Source organism: Erythrolamprus reginae, chromosome 7 (genome assembly GCF_031021105.1).
Source record: "Erythrolamprus reginae isolate rEryReg1 chromosome 7, rEryReg1.hap1, whole genome shotgun sequence".
Taxonomy (NCBI): domain Eukaryota; kingdom Metazoa; phylum Chordata; class Lepidosauria; order Squamata; family Dipsadidae; genus Erythrolamprus; species Erythrolamprus reginae.
The window spans coordinates 68,630,536-68,652,412 of record NC_091956.1 but is presented as its reverse complement, the minus strand read 5'-3'; the positions used below and the strand labels follow the sequence as shown (position 1 = coordinate 68,652,412).

Below are 21,877 nucleotides of genomic sequence, written 5' to 3'. Positions count from 1 at the left end.
GACATGTTCTATTACTATATATTCTTTTCTATTATTTCTTAGATATATTTTACTATGAGTATCTCCTCTATAACCTTCATCATGTATTTTACTATGTGTATATTGATATATACCCACTAAAACCCTCATTGTGTATTGGACAAAATAAATAAATAAATAAATATTTAAAGAGTTAGCCAGTTTAGTTATATCTGTACTTATTCCCAATCTTCTCTCCCCCTTTTCTTTTTCCACCAGTTAATTGTCTTTGTGCCTATTTCATTCTGGACACATTCACCTACCTTCATTACACTCATAATGTCTACTTAAATATAAGTCCCACTGAGTCCACTAACATCTAGTATCAGATTTCAGCATTACATATCATAATTTTGGTTGTCAGCCTTGCAAACAATAATTCTTTAAAGATGATTTGAATGAGAGACACTACTCTGCATGGAGAGATTGGATGAATAATCATGTCATTTCAGGGTCTGATAAAATCAGAATGTATAGTATGGGGTGTTAAATAGAAGCATTTAGTGGAAGAAGCATTTAGTGGACAAAAATACTGGGGGGAAATTGTGGGAAGTAGTGTAGACTATTTTGAGAAGATCTACTTAGATTATGGAATAGGCACATGGGATAGATGAGAAGAGGTGGTTTGGGGTATAAGGGCAAGGTTCTAGTATAGGTCCTCTGCTGTGAGAAATCTTGGAAATAGAGGATAACAGGAAGATTTTTTGAGAGACTTCTAGAAGGACTTATGATAGGAGGTATAAGGAAAATTGTTCCCAAGGGAAAGGCATCTTGGAGATTGATGCTGGGCACAAGTTTTAACTCAGTGTCCCAGTCTATGTGTCCAGATTGGCAAAAGCATTTGATCTGTAAGTTCCAGGATTGTTGTTGGAAGATGAAGTGTTCATCCATTGTCTCTTGGAGACTGAAATTAATTTATAATATGGTAGCCAAACCTAGTGAGTGAGAGCTGTTACATGAACATAAAACTAATGTTGTAAAATCTGCACTGATGACCAATTGACTTCTGGATACAATTCAGAATGTTGAGTTTGGCCTATTCACATTTTGATATCCACTACCTCAGGACTAGTGGGTATATGTATTGGCGATTTATTTATTTATTTATTTATTGGATTTATATGCCGCTTCTCTCTGAGGACTTAGGGCGGTTTACAGCATAGAAACATAGAAGTCTGACGGCAGAAAAAGATCTCATGGTCCATTTAGTCTGCCCTTATACTTTTTTTGTATTCTATCTTAGGATGGATATATGTTTATCCCAGGCATGTTTAAATTCAGTTACTGTGGATTTATCCACCACGTCTGCTGGAAGTTTGTTCCAAGGATCCACTACTCTTTCAGTAAAATAATATTTTCTCATGTTGCTTTTGATCTTTCCCCCAACTAACTTCAGATTGTGTCCCCTTGTTCTTGTGTTCACTTTCCTATTAAAACACTTCCCTCCTGAACCTTATTTAACCCGTTAACATATTTAAATGTTTTGATCATGTCCCCCCCTTTTCCTTCTGTCCTCCATTTATACAGATTGAGTTCATTAAGTCTTTCCTGATACGTTTTATGCTGAAGACCTTCCACCATTCTTGTAGCCCGTCTTTGGACCCATTCAATTTTGTCAATATCTTTTTGTAGGTGAGGTCTCCAGAACTGAACACAGTATTCCAAATGTGGTTTCACCAGCACTCTATATAGCGGGATCATAATCTCCCTCTTCCTGCTTGTTATACCTCTAGCTATGCAGCCAAGCATCCTACTTGCTTTCCCTACCGCCTGACTGCACTGTTCACCCATTTTGAGACTGTCAGAAATCACTACCCCTAAATCCTTTTCTTCTGAAGTTTTTGCTAACACAGAACTGCCAATACAATACTCAGATTGAGGATTCCTTTTCCCCAAGTGCATTATTTTACATTTGGAAACATTAAACTGCAGTTTCCATTGCTTTGACCATTTATCTAGTAAAGCTAAATCATTTACCATATTACAGACGCCTCCAGCAACATATAAAGGAACAATATAGCATCCTAAATCCAATTAGTTTAATTAATCTAAAAACCTAAGACCATTAAAAAACTCTCATTCCCATTCAATCAACTAGCTTACAATACATTCTGATTTCAAAGCACTGTGCTTTTTAAAGTGTTTTTATATGCCTAGTACACATGTTTAAAAAGTGAGATCTGTTTATGCAGTTTTCCTTGCTATTTATAGCTGGTAATGTCTACTTCAGATGCCTCTACTCAGGCCATCCACTTCAGGTAGAACCTAGTCACTTGATCAGCACTTCTTGAGTAAGAATGTTGAAGATTATTATCTCCAGTATGAAATTTGGTAGAACTTCCTTTCTTAGAGATCTCTATAGCAAAACAATTCCTGCTATTCAGAAAATGGAACTATTCCATCAAACATTTAATGTTAAAAGTCTTACTGGGGAAAAACATTTGTGATTTTAATTTAGTTTTGTAATATGCTATTTTATTTTCTATGATCTCAATTATTGTGTTATGTTGATTTTAATCTATGTTGCCAATTGGAATGAGTGTCTTAGGAGCATGGGTATATAAGAAGATAAGATATAGGTAGTCCAGGGGTGAAATCCATTAGGTTCTTTGGAATACTGTGTTCAGTTCTGGAGACCTCACCTACAAAAAGATATTGACAAAATTGAACGGGTCCAAAGACGGGCTACAAAAATGGTGGAAGGTCTTAAGCATAAAACGTATCAGGAAAGAATTAATGAACTCAATCTGTATAGTCTGGAGGACAGAAGGAAAAGGGGGGACATGATCGAAACTTTTAAATATGTTAAAGGGTTAAATAAGGTTCAGGAGGGAAGTGTTTTTAATAGGAAAGTGAACACAAGAACAAGGGGACACAATCTGAAGTTAGTTGGGGGAAAGATCAAAAGCAACATGAGGAAATATTATTTCACTGAAATAGTAGTAGATCCTTGGAACAAACTTCCAGCAGATGTGGTTGGTAAATCCACAGTAACTGAATTTAAACATGCCTGGGATAAACATATATCCATTGTAAGATAAAATACATAAAATAGTATAAGGGCAGACTAGATGGACCATGAGGTCTTTTTCTGCCGTCAGTCTTTCATGTTTCTATGTTTCTATGTTCTGACAGGTTCTGTAGATTCAGTAGTGGAAATTTTGAATAGTTCAGAGAACCAGCCAATGTCACCTCTGGCTGACCCTAGAGTAGGGTGGGAATGGGTATTTTGCAGTACCCTTCCCCTAGAGTGGGGTGGGAATAGAGATTTTGCAATATCCTTTTCCTGTCATGCCCACCAAGCCACACCACACCATGCCTACTGATCCACACCCCAGAACTGGTACTAAAAATTTTTTGGATTTACCACTGAGATAGTCATCACATAGCAACAATAATTGGGACCAGCAACTTAATTCCCAAGCCTTGTGTAAAATCATGTGACCATAATTTAGGCATTTTATTACTGTCTTCTCTTCAGTCTGCTTGTTGCAAACCAGTTGCAAACTGGCAATAATACGATTGTGGGACATTAAATGCCAGTAATATGACTGTGGGACATTAGACACCCATAAATGCAAACATTGGTCACAAGATTGTTATATAGTATTTTTAATAATTAATTTAATAATAATAATTTATTGGATTTGTATGCTGCCCCTCTCCGTAGACTCGGGGCGGCTAACAACAACAATAAACACAACATGTACAATCCAATAATAAAAACAACTACAAACCTCTATTATAAAACCAAACATATACACAAACATACCATGCATAACTTGTAATGGCCTAGGGGGAAGAGCTAACTCAACTCCCCCATGCCTGGCGGTATAAATGAGTCTTGAGTGGTTTACGAAAGACGGGGAGGGTGGGGGCAGTTCTAATCTCCGGGGGGAGTTGGTTCCAGAAGGCCAGGGCCGCCACAGAGAAGGCTCTTCCCCTGGGGCCCGCCAAATGACATTGTTTAGTCAACGGGACCCGGAGAAGGCCAACTCTGTGGGACCTTATCAGTCGCTGGGATTCGTGCGGTACCAGGCGGTTCCGGAGGTAATCTGGTCCATTGCCATGTAGGGCTTTAAAGGTCATAACCAACACTTTGAATTGTGACCCAAAACTGATCGGCAGCCAATGCAAGCCACAGAGTGTTGCAGAAACGTGGGCAAATCTTGGAAGCCCCACAATGGCTCTCGCAGCTGCGTTCTGCACGATCTGAAGTTTCCGAACACTTTTCAGAGGTAGCCCTATGTAGAGAGCGTTGCAGTAATCGAACCTCGAGGTGATGAGGGCATGAGCGACTGTGAGCAGTGACTCCCTGTCCAAATAGGGCCGCAACTGGTGCACCAGGCGAACCTGGGCAAACGCCCTCCTCGCCACAGCCGAAAGATGATGTTCCAATGTCAGCTGTGGATCGAGGAGCTGTGGATCATAGTCGCTGCACCAAGCACTAAATAAGGATTATCTGTAATACATGATTTCACATTTGCCCTCTGTAATCTTGAAACAAGTACAGTAGTCCGCGAGGGGGAATTTATCGACTGATAGTACTTATTTAAGTATTTATATTGTAATTGTTTGGTAAGTTTTCATTGTTTTAAGTGTTTATAAACCCTTCCCACACAGTATTTATTTTAGATACAGTATTTAAATACAGTATTTACAATTTTAGATATATATATTTATTTTTTTAAACCTGCCGATCGAGTTTGGCGGGCTGTTTAAATCTGCCGATCGACTTCCTCAGAAACCCGCGATGAAGTGAAGCCGCAGTAGGTGAAGCGCAGTATAGCGAGGGACTACTGTATCCTCTAATTTTATTCCCCTAGCAACAGTCCTTTGGGTTTGGGGGGTGGGTTAGTCCACTATTCCTGGATGACTCATGTTGTGTTTTGGTATTTCCTCTGGCCATTCTAGGATGCGGAATGGAAGATTCTGTGTTTGGCTGTCCTGTTTGATAGCTGGCTATAAATAGCGGCTGTCAAATGGGCGGGGTCGGCTTCTTTCTTAGCTAGCCAGCTATACAGCTAATAAACGTTCATGTGTTAACCATTACCTCAGTCTCCTCGCCTCAGTTCTTGCACCCAGCCTGCTTCACACAACAGAGCAACTCAGTTTAAGTTTAAGTTTAAGTTTAATCAGATTTGTATGCCGCCCCTCTCCGCAGACTCGGGGCGACTCACAGCAATAACAATACAATGTAAAACAAATCTAATATTTAAGTTAATTTAAAAAACACCACAAATTAAAACCAATCATACATACTAGCGTACCATGCATAAATTCTATAAGCCTAGGGGGAGGGAACATGTCAATTCCCCAATGCCTGACGACAGAGGTGGGTTTTAAGGAGCTTACGAAAGGCAAGGAGGGTGGGGGCAACTCTGATATCTGGGGGGAGTTGGTTCCAAAGGGTCGGGGTCGCCACAGAGAAGGCTCTTCCCCTGGGTCCCGCCAAACAACATTGTTTAGTTGACGGGACCCGGAGAAGGCCCACTCTGTGGGACCTAACTGGTCGCTGGGATTCGTGCGGCAGAAGGCGGTCCCGGAGATATTCTGGTCCAGTGCCATGAAGGGCTTTATAGGTCATAACCAACACTTTGAATTGTGACCGGAAACTGATTGGCAACCAATGCAGACTGCGAAGTGTTGATGTGACATGGGCATATTTAGGAAAGCCCATGATAGCTCTCACAGCTGCATTCTGCACGATCTGAAGTTTCCGAACACTTTTCAAAGGTAGCCCCATGTAGAGAGCATTACAGTAGGCGAGCCTCGAGGTGATGAGGGCATGAGTGACTGTGAGCAGTGACTCCCGGTCTAAATAGGGCCGCAACTGGTGCACCAGGCGAACCTGGGCAAACGCCCCCCTCGCCACAGCTGAAAGATGTTTCTCTAATGTGAGCTGTGGATCGAGGAGGATGCCCAAGTTGCGAACCCTCTCTGAGGGGGTTAGTGACTCCCCCCCCCCCCAGGGTGATGGATGGACAGATGGAATTGTCCTTGGGAGGCAAAACCCACAGCCACTCCGCTGACTGGACAAGGGGTGGAGATGTAAAGCTGGGTATCATCTGCATACTGATGATACCTCACTCAGTGCTTGAATGGACACTTGAATATAGGTTTCCCAATCCATGTCCAGCATTTTATCCACCACAGCCAGCAAAGAACTGTATACCAAGTGAATTAAAATGTTCTGCGATTAAATAATCTGTGTTTTAGAGGAACAGTTATGTAAATGCAAAAATAGCATAAAAGAAAAAAAATGCTTTCATATTTTTGCTCATAAGCAGCAAGGGGACTTGGTGGTTTGAAATCTAGTTGTAGGGGTTTGTGTGTGTGTATGTTTGTGTGTTTGTCTTCATTTTCCTTCCATAGACAGAATAAACTTAATCTCGGTTTTCATTCTGTTTGCCTTCCTGGATCAGATTAGAAATCCATCTGCTGTGGCAATTTATGGCAGCAATAGCCAGAAGGATACCCATTATTATTTTATCAGTATAATATCATTTTTCTACATTTGTTTAATTTTCTTGTTTAAGTTGTAAAAGATATTCATTTACATCAAAGTTTCTGAATGATATTCAGTATTACGATAAAAACAGTAAATATATAACAACATAAAAATAAACCAGAAAATTTAAATGTCCAATCTTCCGGTATATCAAATTGTTATTTTTTTCCTCCCTGGGGAAAGCTAATCCAGTCTTCAGTAAACTAACTCAGTATTATTAAGAAAATTGACATAAGGAATTTGCCTGACAGAGGTATTCCAAGTACTGTATTCATATTAAATGTAATCTTTCTACTACAAAAGCAATTAAAATATTGACAGCTGGTTAAGATATACAGTGATACCTCGTCTTAAAACCGCCTTGTCATACAGACTTTTCGAGATACAAACCCGGGGTTTAAGGGTTTTTTGCCTCTTCTTACAAACTATTTTCACCTTACAAACCCACCGCCGCCGCTGGGATGCCCCACCTCCAGACTTCCGTTGCCAGCGAAGCACCCGTTTTTGTGCTGCTGGGATTTCCCTGAGGCTCCCCTCCATGGGAAACCCCACCTCCGGATTTCCATGTTTTTGTGATGCTGCAGGGGAATCCCAGCAGGGCAATCACAGCAGTGCAAAAACGGGCGCTTCGCTGGCAAAGGAAGTCCAGAGGTGGGGTTTCCCAGCAAGGGGAGCCTCAATGAAATTGCAGCATCGCAAAAACACAGAGGTCTGGAGGTGGGGTTTCGAGGACTTCGGTGTTTTTGCGATGTTTTCACTGATGCTCCCTTCGCTGGGAAACCCCACCTCCGGACTTCCGTTGCCAGCAAAGCGCTCATTTTTGTGATGCTGGGATTCTCCTGCTGGAATTCCCCTGCAGCATTGCAAAAACACAGAAATCTGGAGGTGGGGTTTCCCATGGAGGGGAGCCTCAGGGGAATCCCAGCAGCACAAAAACGGGCACTTTGGCTGGCAAAAGGGGTGAATTTTGGGCTTGCACGCATAAATCGCTTTTCCATTGATTCCTATGGGAAACATTGTTTTGTCTTACAAACTTTTCACCTTAAGAACCTCGTCTCGGAACCAATTAAGTTTGTAAGACAAGGTATCACTGTATTCTATATTGAGCTGCTGAGTAAAATATAATTGCTAATAGCATCCATGGGCTATACCAAACAATGCTAATATTTTAAAACTTATCGTCATAGTCTCAGAATGGTTGGTCCCAATTTTTTCTTGCCAGTTGTTCTAAAACATTCCCCACCACCACCACATTATATATACTGCAAAACTTTGGTGGGTAGCAAGCTGTTTAGAAATCACAGTTGTTTATTTCTGTCTAGGTAATATGGTTTTGTTGTAAAGGACTATTTGAACAGTAGTCAAAACCTAAAGCTCATTATGACCACAGTTGAAAGGAGAAAAGAGTATTTTAAAAACCAATTTATTCCGTACATGTTTGTATTTTGGAAAAGGATGCATTTGATTTGCAGAAGTTGTATTTTGAAGATTTAAAGCACAATAATTAAGTAACATTCCTAAATACATTTTCTGTGTGCCCTATCTTTTTAATACATTTAATGCATTTCAGATGAAAAGCAGAATATTTAGTTCACCAATGGGAATGAATAAGATAGTGTACAGAGAAGCAATTCCTTGGAATGTGAAGAAATTAGCATTTATCAGAAGCACTTCACTGAGAATAATTCAGATCTTGTCATATATTACTGGCGCTAATATAAAACTGTCCTCCTCCACTCTGCCTGTTATATACCCAAAGGCAAAGGTTTACTTCTCTGTAACCCAATAGACCTTGTCTTTTATTCTGCAAAAGGTATCTAAGTATTTAATATATGTTTATATATTGGATGCATTAAAACAATACTTTAAAAAGAGCTATTATATATGATAATGTCTACATTTGAAGATACAGATTGTATTGGGAGGAAATACATGATTTTGTATGGATTGCTGTTGAAGAAAGAGATATGTTTTAATGTTCATTCATATAGTGTAGATACGATTTTCCATCCTTCAAATACAGTACAGTAGTTGCAGTTTGTGTCTTGATAACACATATTTTACTTTATTTTATGTAAACATAAACAAATATAATAAATACAGTGGTACCTCGACATACGAGTTTAATTCATTCCAGACCCGAGCTCGTAAGTCGATCAACTCGTATCTCAAACGAATGCCTTTAGACTTTGTTTTTCGTGCCGAGATAACCGGAAGCAAGGAGATTATTGCGCCACCTAGTGGAAGCTCGGCTCGTATCCTGAATTTGAGCTCGGGTGTTGAACAGAAATTTCGCTCGCGTCGCGGCTCGTAACTTGGAATACTCACATGTGGAGCAGCTCGTATCTAGAGGTACTACTGTATTAATATCACTATCTGTTAAAAATGTAAAATTTTAAATTTCAAAACCAAATGTTTGCAAGATTGTGTAAAGCAGACAAAAGCAAAAACCAGCCCAAACCCAATAATATAACATTTTAAGAAGTTAAATCAACATTAATATTAATTTAGACCATCATTGTATCTTAAAAACAGGTTGAAATTAAAGTAAAGAGGAATCAGAATACATTTCTTGAGAAAGGGAATGCCAGAAATATAATCCATTAAAAATAAGTTTGTTTGTATCAGTGTACTGAAAGGGTTCAATTGAATATAGGCAATATTTCAAGCAAACTTTTCCATAGCAAACTTTTCAGGGTTAATAAGGTACCAGCACTTTAAATTTAACTGTGAAGCAAATTAGTATAGTATTCAACGGGACTGATAAGAAAATTGATATACTGTTCTCTGAACATTCATACAAAGGTGAGTCAAAAAGCAATACCATTTTATTTAGGACAGGTATAACTACCAACACAGGAACATGTAGCATACATCAAAATGAAGCTGGTCCTCTGTGGATCACATCCCTACTTCTCAACATAGTTATTGTTTCTCTCAATAGCAATGTTCCACTTTCTAATGAGAGCATGTATCCCTACCTCCTAAAATTTTGTTGACTGTTCTTTGAGCCATTTCCTCACTGCAGTTTTCACTTCGCCATCACTGGAATAACCTTTTCATCATTCAGACAATGGACCCACCTGCATACATTGCTAAGTATTGTCCTCAAGCACATTTTGTAATGGTCTGTGAATGTTCACAGGAATTTCCCCCTCAGCAACAAGGAATTCAATCACTGCTCTTTGTTGTCGACACAACTCTAAGGGGGTAGTCATTTTGAATTTTCCTTGTGAGTATACAAACCTGAAAAGTAAGAAACAAAATATTTCAGAATGTAAAGTGTTATGTATCCTCGGCAGATCTGATTGGGTAAAACCTCCCCTGCAGCCATTGGCTGTTGTTGGGAAGACCTGTTTGGGCGGGCATATTGCGGTTACATGATTGGTTGTTCTGTCAGCAAAGTTCCTGTATAAATATTCGTCAAATTAAGTTGCGGCTGAGTTTTGCCGACCGTTTCAATAAACCTGTTCTCACTGTTACCTGCTTCCGAAGGGGTCTTCTTCCGACATATTATAAATGATATAATCTAATAATGTAATATAATAAACTGGGGAAAACTTCAGGTATTTTTATCAAAACTTCACCTGAAATAAATAAAACGGCATTACTTTTTGACACACCCGCGTACATTGGGAAGGCCTTGTCATTATCTGAGCTTGGTTATTTTCTTGCGGTCATTTCATTCCCAAATTAGGTAATATCAGTGATAGTCAGACTAGCATTGATAAAGTTACAAATTTGGGTAAAGAAACATCTGCAAGAAAACAGCTAAGACCAGGGAATATCAAGGGCCTCTCATTTCAATTCTGAGCTACAAAAAATTCTTTTTTGTTCTGTGCAAAAGTACAGTTCATTAGGATCGCCATATTTGGGCTGCAAAAAAGACATAACTTTTAGATGGCAGGATTTAAAACACTGATTCTTCTTATCATCTAGTACTTCTCTGAATATTGCTGCACTCTGTTTTAAAATAGGATCTGGTAGGTCAATTTTCATAACACTATTACAGCCTTAGGATGATAGAAATTCCACTTTTTAAATGTTCTAGAAACATTTTGTCTCCGGATAATATGAGATATGATTGGATTGGATGTATGTGAGTGCTCATGGGGTCTTTTAAATATTTTTTTTAGTAAATTTTCATATTTTAGTGATATTAGATTTCTTATATATTGTTATATTAATGTTGTACGCTGCCCTGAGTCACCTCGAGAAGGGCGGCATAGAAATCTAATAAATAAACAAACAAACAAACAAACAAATAAATAAATAAATATTATGTTCCGATTAGAACTAATACATTTTTTAAAAAATAAAACATTTTTATTTTTTCCAGCAAACTATATTTCATCAATCACAGTGTGTCCATCTCTTCTTATACCACTGTTTTCTTGATAGATAAACAATCCTACTTTTACAATTAAATTTAATTTATCCTCTATAAAAATATTTCCCTTTCATTTTATTTAACTCTGTATCTCATTTCATTTATATTCATTTTCTATCCAATGATAAAAACGCTCCTATACATCATAACACTCTGATTTTTCTTTCCATTTGATTGCCATTGTTAATCTGTTCATTTCTGCACATTCCAGTATTTTCTTGATTATCTCTCCCTTTGTAGAGATTTTACCTGCTTTCCAATTTTGTGCAAATATAGGGGTTTTTTTTGTATTAGTTGATCATTCATGTAATAACTGCAGCATTACATGAATGATCAACTATACAATTTCTTTACTACATTTCTTTGATAAAATACTCAACAGGAACAGTTCTGGTTTCAGATCAATATGTTGCTGTGTCATCTTTTCTAATCACTTTCAAATTTGTGCCCAGAACATTTGAGGGACCCATACATTTCATTAATATTTACGATTTGAAGCATTTAAACTTTGTGGTGTGTTTTTTTTTACTTTAAGAGAAATTTAAAGTATATTTCACTTGTTGCATTTTGGAAATGAAATATAATACAAATTAATCTCAAGTTTACGTTTAGTTTTACTATCATTATACATGTCCATTCTCAATGAACTGCAACTTGGGTAAATGTTTGTGCGATTTATTGCTGAAAGTTACTTGATAACTGTGATCATCATCATTATTTCAGCCACAAATGTGCAAAAAAAAAATGATAGACCTGAATTTTTAATCATATAGTCTGGAAAAATAAATGACTTATTGATTTTGGTTTTTATCCTCTGTACAGTCAAAACATTTCAGCTTAAATAATATTTCTTCAAAGACCTTTCCTTAATCCCTGATAAAAACGTTAGTGAGGTATGAGTTGTCTTAACATATTCTTAGAATATGACTTGGTGACTTGTTGGTACTAAATCAGACAGCCAGAAGAAATAGAAACATAGAAACATAGAAGACTGACGGCAGAAAAAGACCTCATGGTCCATCTAGTCTGCCCTTATACTATTTCCTGTATTTTATCTTACAATGGATATATGTTTATCCCAGGCATGTTTAAATTCGGTTACTGTGGATTTAACAAACCACATCTGCTGGAAGTTTGTTCCAAGGATCTACTACTCTTTCAGTAAAATAATATTTTCTCACGTTGCCTTTGATCTTTCCCCCAACTAACTTCAGATTGTGTCCCCTTGTTCTTGTGTTCACTTTCCTGTTAAAAACACTTCCCTCCTGAACCCTATTAATTAATGCTAGAATTAATTTCAAATGTATAATACATCATTGTATAATCATTCAAAGACAATAAACTAGTCATCAGCAGCACCAAATGCTTCTTTTTCTGTTCATTTTTAAAACATTTTTATCATTCATTAGCTTTCTGTTTATGCCTAACTGAACAGCTCATCCAGTGTGTCCCTTTAGAAATATTACAGTTTGACTTTAAATAATTGCTACCTTCGTTCTTTTTATTCTTTGTGGATAGAGTTGATCATATAGGTACCCTGATGTGTAAATAGAACAGAAATTTGGTCATTTGTAGAACCAGCCAAATGCCTCTAACATATCTCACCTTATCTCAGCAACAAATGGGTAGAGAATATTGTAAAATTAAGTTTTCTATATATGAACATACAGAACGTTCTCAAATGAGATTATTTTAGGTTAAAGAACAGATTCTAGTTAATCATAGACCTCTATGCTGACAAATATTACATGTGCCTTTTTACATCTTTGCTGCAAAACCTGTTCATCTATTGTACAAGAAACAATATTGATGAACAATCTATTTGCAGTGCTACTTTCAGCAACAATGTTTCTTTCAGATAAAGGACACTCAAATGCTACCGATATGTATAATGATTACCTATAATGTATTACACAGTGTATCTAAAGCTAAATTTCTATCTATATCTATTTGGTCAGTCCAAGACGGCAAACATAATATTAATGCCACCTATCTTCCCCATAGCAATAACCCTATCAGCTGGGTCCAAAATCACCTAGCCAGCTTTCATGTCTAGAACTCACAGTCTCTTGATTTCAACACCTTGACCATTACATCAATAATAATAATAATAATAATAATAATAATAATAATAATAATTTATTAGATTTGTATGCCGCCCCTCTCCACAGACTCGGAGCGGCTCAATGATGCAACTCTTCTGTAGTTAAAAATCTGTCACATCCCTTTTCCAGGCAAAAACCGGTATTCTTTGCTTACCTGAAAATGGGAAAAACATGTTTCTTGGTCTTGTAAAATTCTAATCACTTTCTATAGTTTTAATTATTACCCCCCAGAGAACAATTGGTGTGTGTGTGCATAAGTGATTATGTGTAATCACATAAACAAAACATATAGAAGTGTTGAGTATTGAGTAAGGCTTTGTGGTCAATTCTGTAAGTCCGTTATGCACATGTATTTCATTTTGAGGAAAGTTACAGTTGTCTAATTATAGTTCATTTGTATGATTCCAGTGTACTTTTTTAATGAATGGTTGGAACTGCATAAAGATATAATGAATAATTTACATAAATATATTTAACTTAAACTTGTAAACACTGAACTCAGGAAGATCTATGCCAAAATACTTTAATGCAGTACTACTGTATATTGATGTAGTAGTATAGCCCAGTGACTTTCAACCTTTTTTGAGCCGCGGCACATTTTTTACATTTATGAAACCCTGGGGCACATTGAGCGGGGGGGGGGGGGGGTTAAAAAAAGTTTGGACAAAAAAATTCTCTCTCTCTTCCTCCCTTTCGCATTATTTCTCTCTCCCTCCCTCTCTCTCCATCCCTCTTTCTTTCTCTCTCTCCATCCCTCTTTCTCTTCCTTCCTTCCTCTCCTTTTTCCTCTCTCTCTCCCTCCCTCCCTCCCTCCCTCTATGTCTTTCTCTCTCTCTCCTTCCCTCCCTCTGTTTCTCTCTCTCTCTCTTGCTTTCTCTCTCTCTCTTTCTCTCTCTCTTGCTTTCTTTCTCTCTCTTCTCTTTCTCTCTTGCTTTCTTTCTCTCTCTCTTGTTCTCTTTCTCTCTTGCATTCTTTTTCTCTCTCTCTCTTGCTTTCTTTCTCTCTCTGAGCTTCGCGGCACACCTGACCATGTCTCACGGCACACTAGTGTGCCCCGGCACACTGGTTGAAAAACACTGGTATAGCCTGTAAGACACAAAGAATCAGGTTGAAGCATGGAAGATTTATTCAAGTCTATGTACAAGAATCTGATCAAAGTTTGGAGCTAGATAAGAGTCAATGGAATTCAAGGGAGACTAGACTTGGATCTCTGCAACACAAGGATGCTAAATTGTGATGTATTTAACTCTACACCCAGCTCTGCTTGTTTTTATCCCATAGCACCATCTTAAATTATGTAACATTTTTATTTTAGAATTATGCTTTAAAAATAGCAGCAACAATCTTTTACGATTGATTAAATACAGGACCCTATTCTTTGATGCTTTGTTTTATCTCATTGCTGTTCTATAATATGCCACTATAAAGTAAGCAATTATACTTTTTCATGCAGCTGTTAATACTGAGTAATGATACTGATATTTTTTTCAGGATAGGGTGTGGGCCAATGTTGGGAAGAGTTTAAACTGCATTATTGCAATGGTGGACAGATTGCTTGAAAAAAACACTCCCAGCATCAGTGAGGAAAATGAAAAAGAGCCTTCATCAGCATCTCATATAAGTGGTAAGGAATGCATTTTTATTGTTGCAAAGGAAAAATAACATAAAACGGAACAGTAAAATCAGATACTCCAGTTCATCACGTTTTATGTTAGAAGGCCATTTATCAGATTATGTATTGGTATCATAAACTGAAATTGCCTGGAGTTATCAACCTCCAAGTAAACTGCATGCTGTTTTCAAAATAAAGGTACAAGTATTATTATTAAACATTGGGATAATATTTCTGAAATTTCTAAAAAATAATGACCAGTGGAAAGAATAATTAAATTTCAGAAATACAAAAAGAGAATGAAGGCTTGAGGGACAGGCTTCTGAATTATCATAGCTACTATTTGTAATATCATATTTTATAACTCATTTTTTAAATACTGTACGCCCCCTCCACCAATTCCATGGATTGTAGTCAGTGAAAGGTTTTAGAAGTATAGCTTAATATTTTTCTCTCTAAACTATGTACTAATGAAGGAAGATGGATTCCAACTCTTAAAAGGATTTTTTACTATTAAAAAGAATAGCTGGTTTAAAATGTGAGAAAGGCATGGCAAGAATAGGAGTGAAAGATGGAAATGAAATAATATAATAATGTAATATTGAAGCTAATGAACTGAAAATGATAACCTGAAGAATATGAAGGATTTACATCAATGGATGGCTTTTAAATGGAAGAAAGGATGCCTGAAGAATAGTAAGATAATTGCTCATAGCCATGTTCACAGTTTAAATAGTGAAGAACATGTAAGATTCATAAGAAAATATATTGATAGACAGTATCAATATATCAAAAGGGAAAGACTGGTTTGTAAAACAGACAGTAGGTCTCAGGGATTACAGATATAATGTCAGAGGTGCAAAGTTAATGGCATGCTATGCTACATAATACTATTAATAAAACCTCAGGTACTTTGGTCCAGTTAGCTTTATACAGAAAATTATATAACTAATTAATTGCTGCTGTCTAATAGGACCACATAATACACAATTTTATTGAGCAACTTTTTTAAGAACCGGGTATCCATAATCTGCAGGTGCTACTAAATTATGATTGCTTATTTGGAACAGTCATGTTATAAGCAGTTACTTCTTTTGTATCATCATTTAAGATTTATATATTTATATTAGACTCTTCTCAAAGATACCCCGGGAAAAGATGAATTGAATGCATTCTATAATGAAAAAAGTCTGGAACACATTAAAGCATCTGAATAGTTGTTTGGTTTGTCCCCGACTATTATGTCCAAGATTTCTGGCTTATAGGAGCCAGGGAAAGAAAAATCTCCTGTTTTCCTCCATAAAACTCTTGAAAAAGACAGCCCTGAGACGCATTAAAACTTCATATTTGCCAAAGAAATCATCTTTCCACCATTTCACCCTGTCTTCCTTTATTGTCTGTTAGCTTTTTCATATTGTGGGAAATATTCCCTCTAATTTTTTAAATAAGTAAGTAAGTAAGTAAGTAAGTAAGTAAGTAAGTAAGTAAGTAAGTAAGTAAGTAAGTAAGTAAGTAAGTAAGTAAGTAAGTAACTAGATAGATAGATAGATAGATAGATAGATAGATAGATAGATAGATAGATAGATAGATAGATAGATAGATAGATAAATCATTCATGCTTGAGCGCCTGGTTTTTTTTCCACAGATGTCACCTAAGACAACGTGTTGCGTAATTATTTGGTGCTCGGTGCTGGGACAGAATTAAGGTCCCTTCCCACTACGTTATTCTGTTATTCTGGTTGCCTAATTATTGACATCATTAGCATACAGAGATTCCAACTGAAATTAGCATGATCAATAATTTAAAGAACAGAAGACTACAAATAGACAAACCTAGATCAGCCGATGTGCAAGGGAAGAAACTATGTTAAGCTTGTTTATATCTTATTTGTTAACCAAACTAATTTATGAGTGGATTTAAAATATATATTTGCTCCCAACTAGTACATAATGTTCACAGAAGGTTTCATTTTAACAGAAGGCTACAATTGTTTGCATGTTTCTTTGGCTATAAATGCCAACTAGCAGTGGAATATACTAAATATTGGTCTAGTCACTAAGTGCCACCACTGTGAGAGCAAATTTCCTCCTCCTCCTCATTATTATTATTATTACTGCCTTGATGAAATTATACTTGTAAACACTCTTAGACTTTTGTGAATAATAGACTCATTTCAGCAGTTCTTATTTGTGATACCCCATCTTTAGATCCAGGGTCCCTTGGACTTTAGCAGCTAATAAATTCAAATCAATCAGTTGAATGGTTCTCAACTGGCAGAGTGCTTTTTTTACTATTACGAATTGCAGTGACATTTCCCCTTTGATTATGAGCTTGACTGATGAATATTCTGGTTTGGGATGTGCAAAGTTTATTTTTCTTTCAAAGAAATGTTATATATTTGAATACGTGATAATGAATTATTTCAAAGTGCCTCTACTGATGTTTCTGTGATTGCGTTGATGTATGCTGTGATTGTAAGCAGGGATTGCAACTACTATAAATAACTAACAAAATCCTCCTAATGAAAATCCATTAATGCATCTACAGTGGCAATAAAAGTCTCAGGACAAATTTATTTCTAACAGAATGAAACATTTACATATACAGTAGTTATTATTCAGATATGGACTTCTCTGCATTTTTCATATAAACTGGGGAAGTCAATCTTTCTCCCACAATTGGGACTAAAAGGATTTTATTCATATTTATTGAAGCAGCTAGGGGGAAACAACATATTATAGAATACTTTGTCTCAAGTAAAAAACTTTCAGATTAATTTTATATTATTCTGTGAATATTAGTCATATATGAAAAAGAATAAAATACAAAATGAGTATACTCTGTATTGCTTATCATGAAATACTGGTTCGTAAACTTACTTTAAAATATTAATAAAAAGCATCAGCTTTGTAAATGATTCAGTAGTGAACAGGAAGTACAAAGATGTACAAGATTCCCTTGATTGTTTAATACAAGTGTATTAGATTGTATGACTTTGATCAGTAAATAATATGTACATCTAAATTAATTATCAAAAATCAAGATTGTTACATTTGTCAAGGAACATGAACTGCAAACTTTAATGTACGGTACATATAAATAAAACGGATACTATTGTCTGCTGAGAAACATGAAAGTTTGTCAAAATAATGGAAAATGGCTATATAAGACGGAGTGGCTGTGGGTTCTGCCTCCCAGAGACAATTCCATCTGTCCGTACATCACCCGGGGGGGGGAATTTTTGACCCCCTCAGAGAGGGTCTGCAACTTGGGCGTCCTCCTCGATCCACAGTTCACATTAGAGAAACATCTTCCGGCTGTGGCGAGGGGGCGTTTGCCCAGGTTTGCATGGTGCACCAGTTGCGGCCCTATCTGGACCGGGACTCACTGCTCACAGTCACTCATGCCCTCATCACCTCGAAATTCGACTACTGTAATGCTCTCTACATGGGGCTACCTTTGAAAAGTGTTCGGAAACTTCAGATCGTGCAGAATGCAGCTGCGTGAGTAGTCATTGGCTTCCCAAGGTATGCCTATGTTACACCAACACTCCGCAGTCTGCATTGGTTGCCGATCAATTTCCGTTCACAATTCAAAGTGTTGGTTATGACCTATAAAGCCCTTCATGGCATCGGACCAGAATATCTCCGGGACCGCCTTCTGCCGCACGAATCCCAGCGACCGATCAGGTCCCACAGAGTGGGCCTTCTCCGGGTCCCGTCAACTAAACAATGTCATTTGGCAGGCCCCAGGGGAATGGATCCAGAGGGTTTCCAGACGGCGCTTGGGGTTATTCCAGAGGCACTCATCCACAGTTCGGCGGAGTCTCTTGCGGAGGCCTGGAATACGGCTGCTGCGGAGGCTCTCGACTGGATTGCGCCTTTGCGACCTCTCCGTGGCGCTAGACCCCGTAGAGCCCCATGGTTCAACGAGGAGCTCCGGGAGTTGAAACGCCAAAAGAGACGTCTAGAGAAGCGATGGAGGAAGAGTAGGTCTGAATCTGATCGAACACTTCTAAGAGCTTTTATTAAGACTTACCAAGTGGCGCTCAAGACGGCAAGATGCGCGTACCATGCCGCCTTGATTGCATCAGCGGAATCCCGCCCGGCCCCTCTGTTTAGGGTGACCCGCTCCCTTCTTAACCAGGGGGGAGTTGGGGAGCCCTTGCAGAGTAGTGCCGAGGAGTTTAACACGTTTTTCGCTGATAAAGTCGCTCAGATCCGGGCCGACCTCGACTCCAATTGTAAAACAGAGTCGACTGACAACGAGTCAGTAGAGGTGACTGGGGCACGTACTTGTCCACCTGTCTGGGAAGAGTTTGATCTGGTGACACCTGATGAAGTGGACAAGGCCATTGGAGCTGTGAGTTCCGCCACCTGTTTACTGGATCCGTGTCCCTCCTGGTTGGTCTCGGCCAGCAGGGAGGTGACACGGAGCTGGGCCCAGGAGATTACCAACGCTTCCTTGGGGAGGGGAGTTTTTCCATCACTCTATAAAGAAGCGCTTGTGCGCCCCCTCCTCAAGAAGCCTTCCCTGGACCCAGCAGTACTTAACAACTATCGTCCAGTCTCCAACCTTCCCTTCATGGGGAAGGTTGTCGAGAAGGTGGTGGCACTCCAGCTCCAGCGGTCCTTGGAAGAAGCCGATTATCTAGGTCCCCAGCAGTCGGGCTTCAGGCCCGGTTACAGCACGGAAACCGCTTTGGTCGCGTTGATGGATGATCTCTGGCGGGCCCGGGACAGGGGTTTATCCTCTGTCCTGGTGCTCCTCGATCTCTCAGCGGCTTTCGATACCATCGACCATGGTATCCTTCTGCACCGGTTGGAGGGGTTGTGGGTGGGAGGCACTGTGCTTCAGTGGTTCTCCTCCTACCTCTCTGGCCGGTCGCAGTCGGTGTTAGTGGGGGGTCAGAGGTCGACTCCGAGGTCTCTCCCTTGTGGAGTACCCCAGGGGTTGGTCCTCTCCCCCTTGCTATTTAACATCTACATGAAACCGCTGGGTGAGATCATCCAAGGACATGGGGTGAGGTATCATCAATATGCCGATGATACCCAGCTTTACATCTCCACCCCATGCCCAGTCAACGAAGCGGTGGAACTGATGTGCCGGTGCCTGGAGGCTGTTGGGGCCTGGATGGGTGTCAACAGACTCAAGCTCAACCCGGATAAGACGGAGTGGCTGTGGGTTTTGCCTCCCAAGGACAATCCCATCTGTCCGTCCATTATCCTGGGGGGGGGAATCATTGACCCCCTCAGAGAGGGTCCGCAACTTGGGCGTCCTCCTCGATCCACAGCTCACATTAGAGAACCACCTTTCAGCTGTGGCGAGGGGGGCGTTTGCCCAGGTTTGCCTGGTGCACCAGTTGCGGCCCTATCTGGACCGGGACTCATTACTCACAGTCACTCATGCCCTCATCACCTCGAAGTTCGACTACTGTAATGCTCTCTACATGGGGCTACCTTTGAAAAGTGTTCGGAAACTTCAGATCGTGCAGAATGCAGCTGCGAGAGCAGTCATGGGCTTACCCAGGTATGCCCATGTTTCACCATCACTCCGCAGTCTGCATTGGCTGCCGATCAGTTTCCGGTCACAATTCAAAGTGTTGGTTATGACCTTTAAAGCCCTTCATGGCACTGGACCAGAATATCTCCGAGACCGCCTTCTGCCGCACGAATCCCAGCGACCGATTCGGTCCCACAGAGTGGGCCTCCTCCGGGTCCCGTCAACTAAACAATGCCGGTTGGCGGGCCCCAGGGGGAGAGCCTTCTCTGTGGCGGCACCGGCCCTCTGGAACCAACTCCCCCCGGAGATCAGAACTGCCCCTACTCTTCCTGCCTTCCGTAAACTCCTCAAAACCCACCTTTGCCGTCAGGCATGGGGAAACTAAACATCTCCCCCTGGGCACGTTGAAGTTATATATGGTATGCTTGTATGTGTGTATGTTAGTATAGGGGATTTTCTTAAACTTATAATATTTTAATTAATTGGATTGTATTGGATTGTTTTTCACTTGTTGTGAGCCGCCCCGAGTCTTCGGAGAGGGGCGGCATACAAATCCAAATAATTTTTTTTTTTTAAAAAAAGAGCCTTCTCTGTGGCGGCCCTGACTCTCTGGAACCAACTCCCCCCAGAGATTAGAACTGCCCCCACCCTCCTTGCCTTTCGTAAACTCCTTAAAACCCACCTTCGTCGTCAGGCATGGGGGAACTGAGATATCTCCCCCGGGCCTATACAATTTATGATTGGTATGTTTGTACGTATGTCTGTTTAATTATGGGGGTTTTAAAATATTTTAAATTTTTTAATTATTAGATTTGTTATGAACTTTTTTATTGTGTTGTGAGCCGCCCCGAGTCTACGGAGAGGGGCAGCATACAAATGTAATAAATAAATAAATAAATAAATAAATAAATAAATAAATAAATAAACAAACAAACAAACAAACAAACAAACAAAGGAACAAATAAATAAATAAATAAATAAATAAATAAATAAATAAATAAATAAAGTACATGCTTCTATCTATTTAACATACAGAAAGATGAATTAGCAATGTCTGGGAAACATAAAAGTGCAATAAATGCTATGAGAATGGGTTATTCAAGTATGTGTGGTAAAATAAGTGATCATTAAAATGAATGAATGTGGACTGAATGCAAATATGAATCACTATTATGAAAGAAAGCCATAGAAGTTATTTGATCATGTGGAAAGAATGAATGAGGATCTCATCAAAAATCAAACATACAATATAAACTATTGAGAAGAAACAGAAGGCTGATAAACATATGATGGGTTTTCTCAAAAGGATTAGAAAATAACATTTAAAAATGCATGAAGCAGTGTGAGGAGGCAAGAGGCTTTTGCAAGGATGGAAAAGTAGGGTGAATAGAATAAATTATTTTCAGCTATATTTACTATTTTATTTTCTTGATTATTTCATTTCTCCCTCTTAGTATCTCTGATCATTGTATCCTCCTTAAATGTTTCTTACCTCAGAACAAAATCCTTTAATAGTTATGTATGCTTGTTTGTGGACCAATTTTGTGTAGTTCTGTCTTTGGTTTATATTTTTGTATTAAAATTTATCTATATTATCAATTCCTTTAACATTTCCCTATATTAACAACCTTAAGCTGGAAAGATATATTCCCCTTATTTTTCTTCAAATTTGATGAATATCCTTTAAGGCTAGATTTCAGATCAGTTTCCATAGTAACCATCTGTGGTGTCATCAGCA

General features: G+C 38.7%; 1 protein-coding gene across 5 annotated transcripts in view; it reads left to right on the top strand.

The window, feature by feature from the left end:
• Positions 1-21,877, top strand: part of INPP4B (inositol polyphosphate-4-phosphatase type II B) — a 270,218-nt gene that overhangs the window by 171,831 nt on the left and 76,510 nt on the right. For all 5 annotated transcript variants that reach the window (XM_070757759.1, XM_070757756.1, XM_070757758.1 and 2 more), the window contains one exon: positions 14,516-14,648. In XM_070757759.1, coding sequence (XP_070613860.1) covers positions 14,516-14,648 — 133 coding nt within the window. The remainder of the gene's footprint in view (positions 1-14,515; positions 14,649-21,877) is intronic.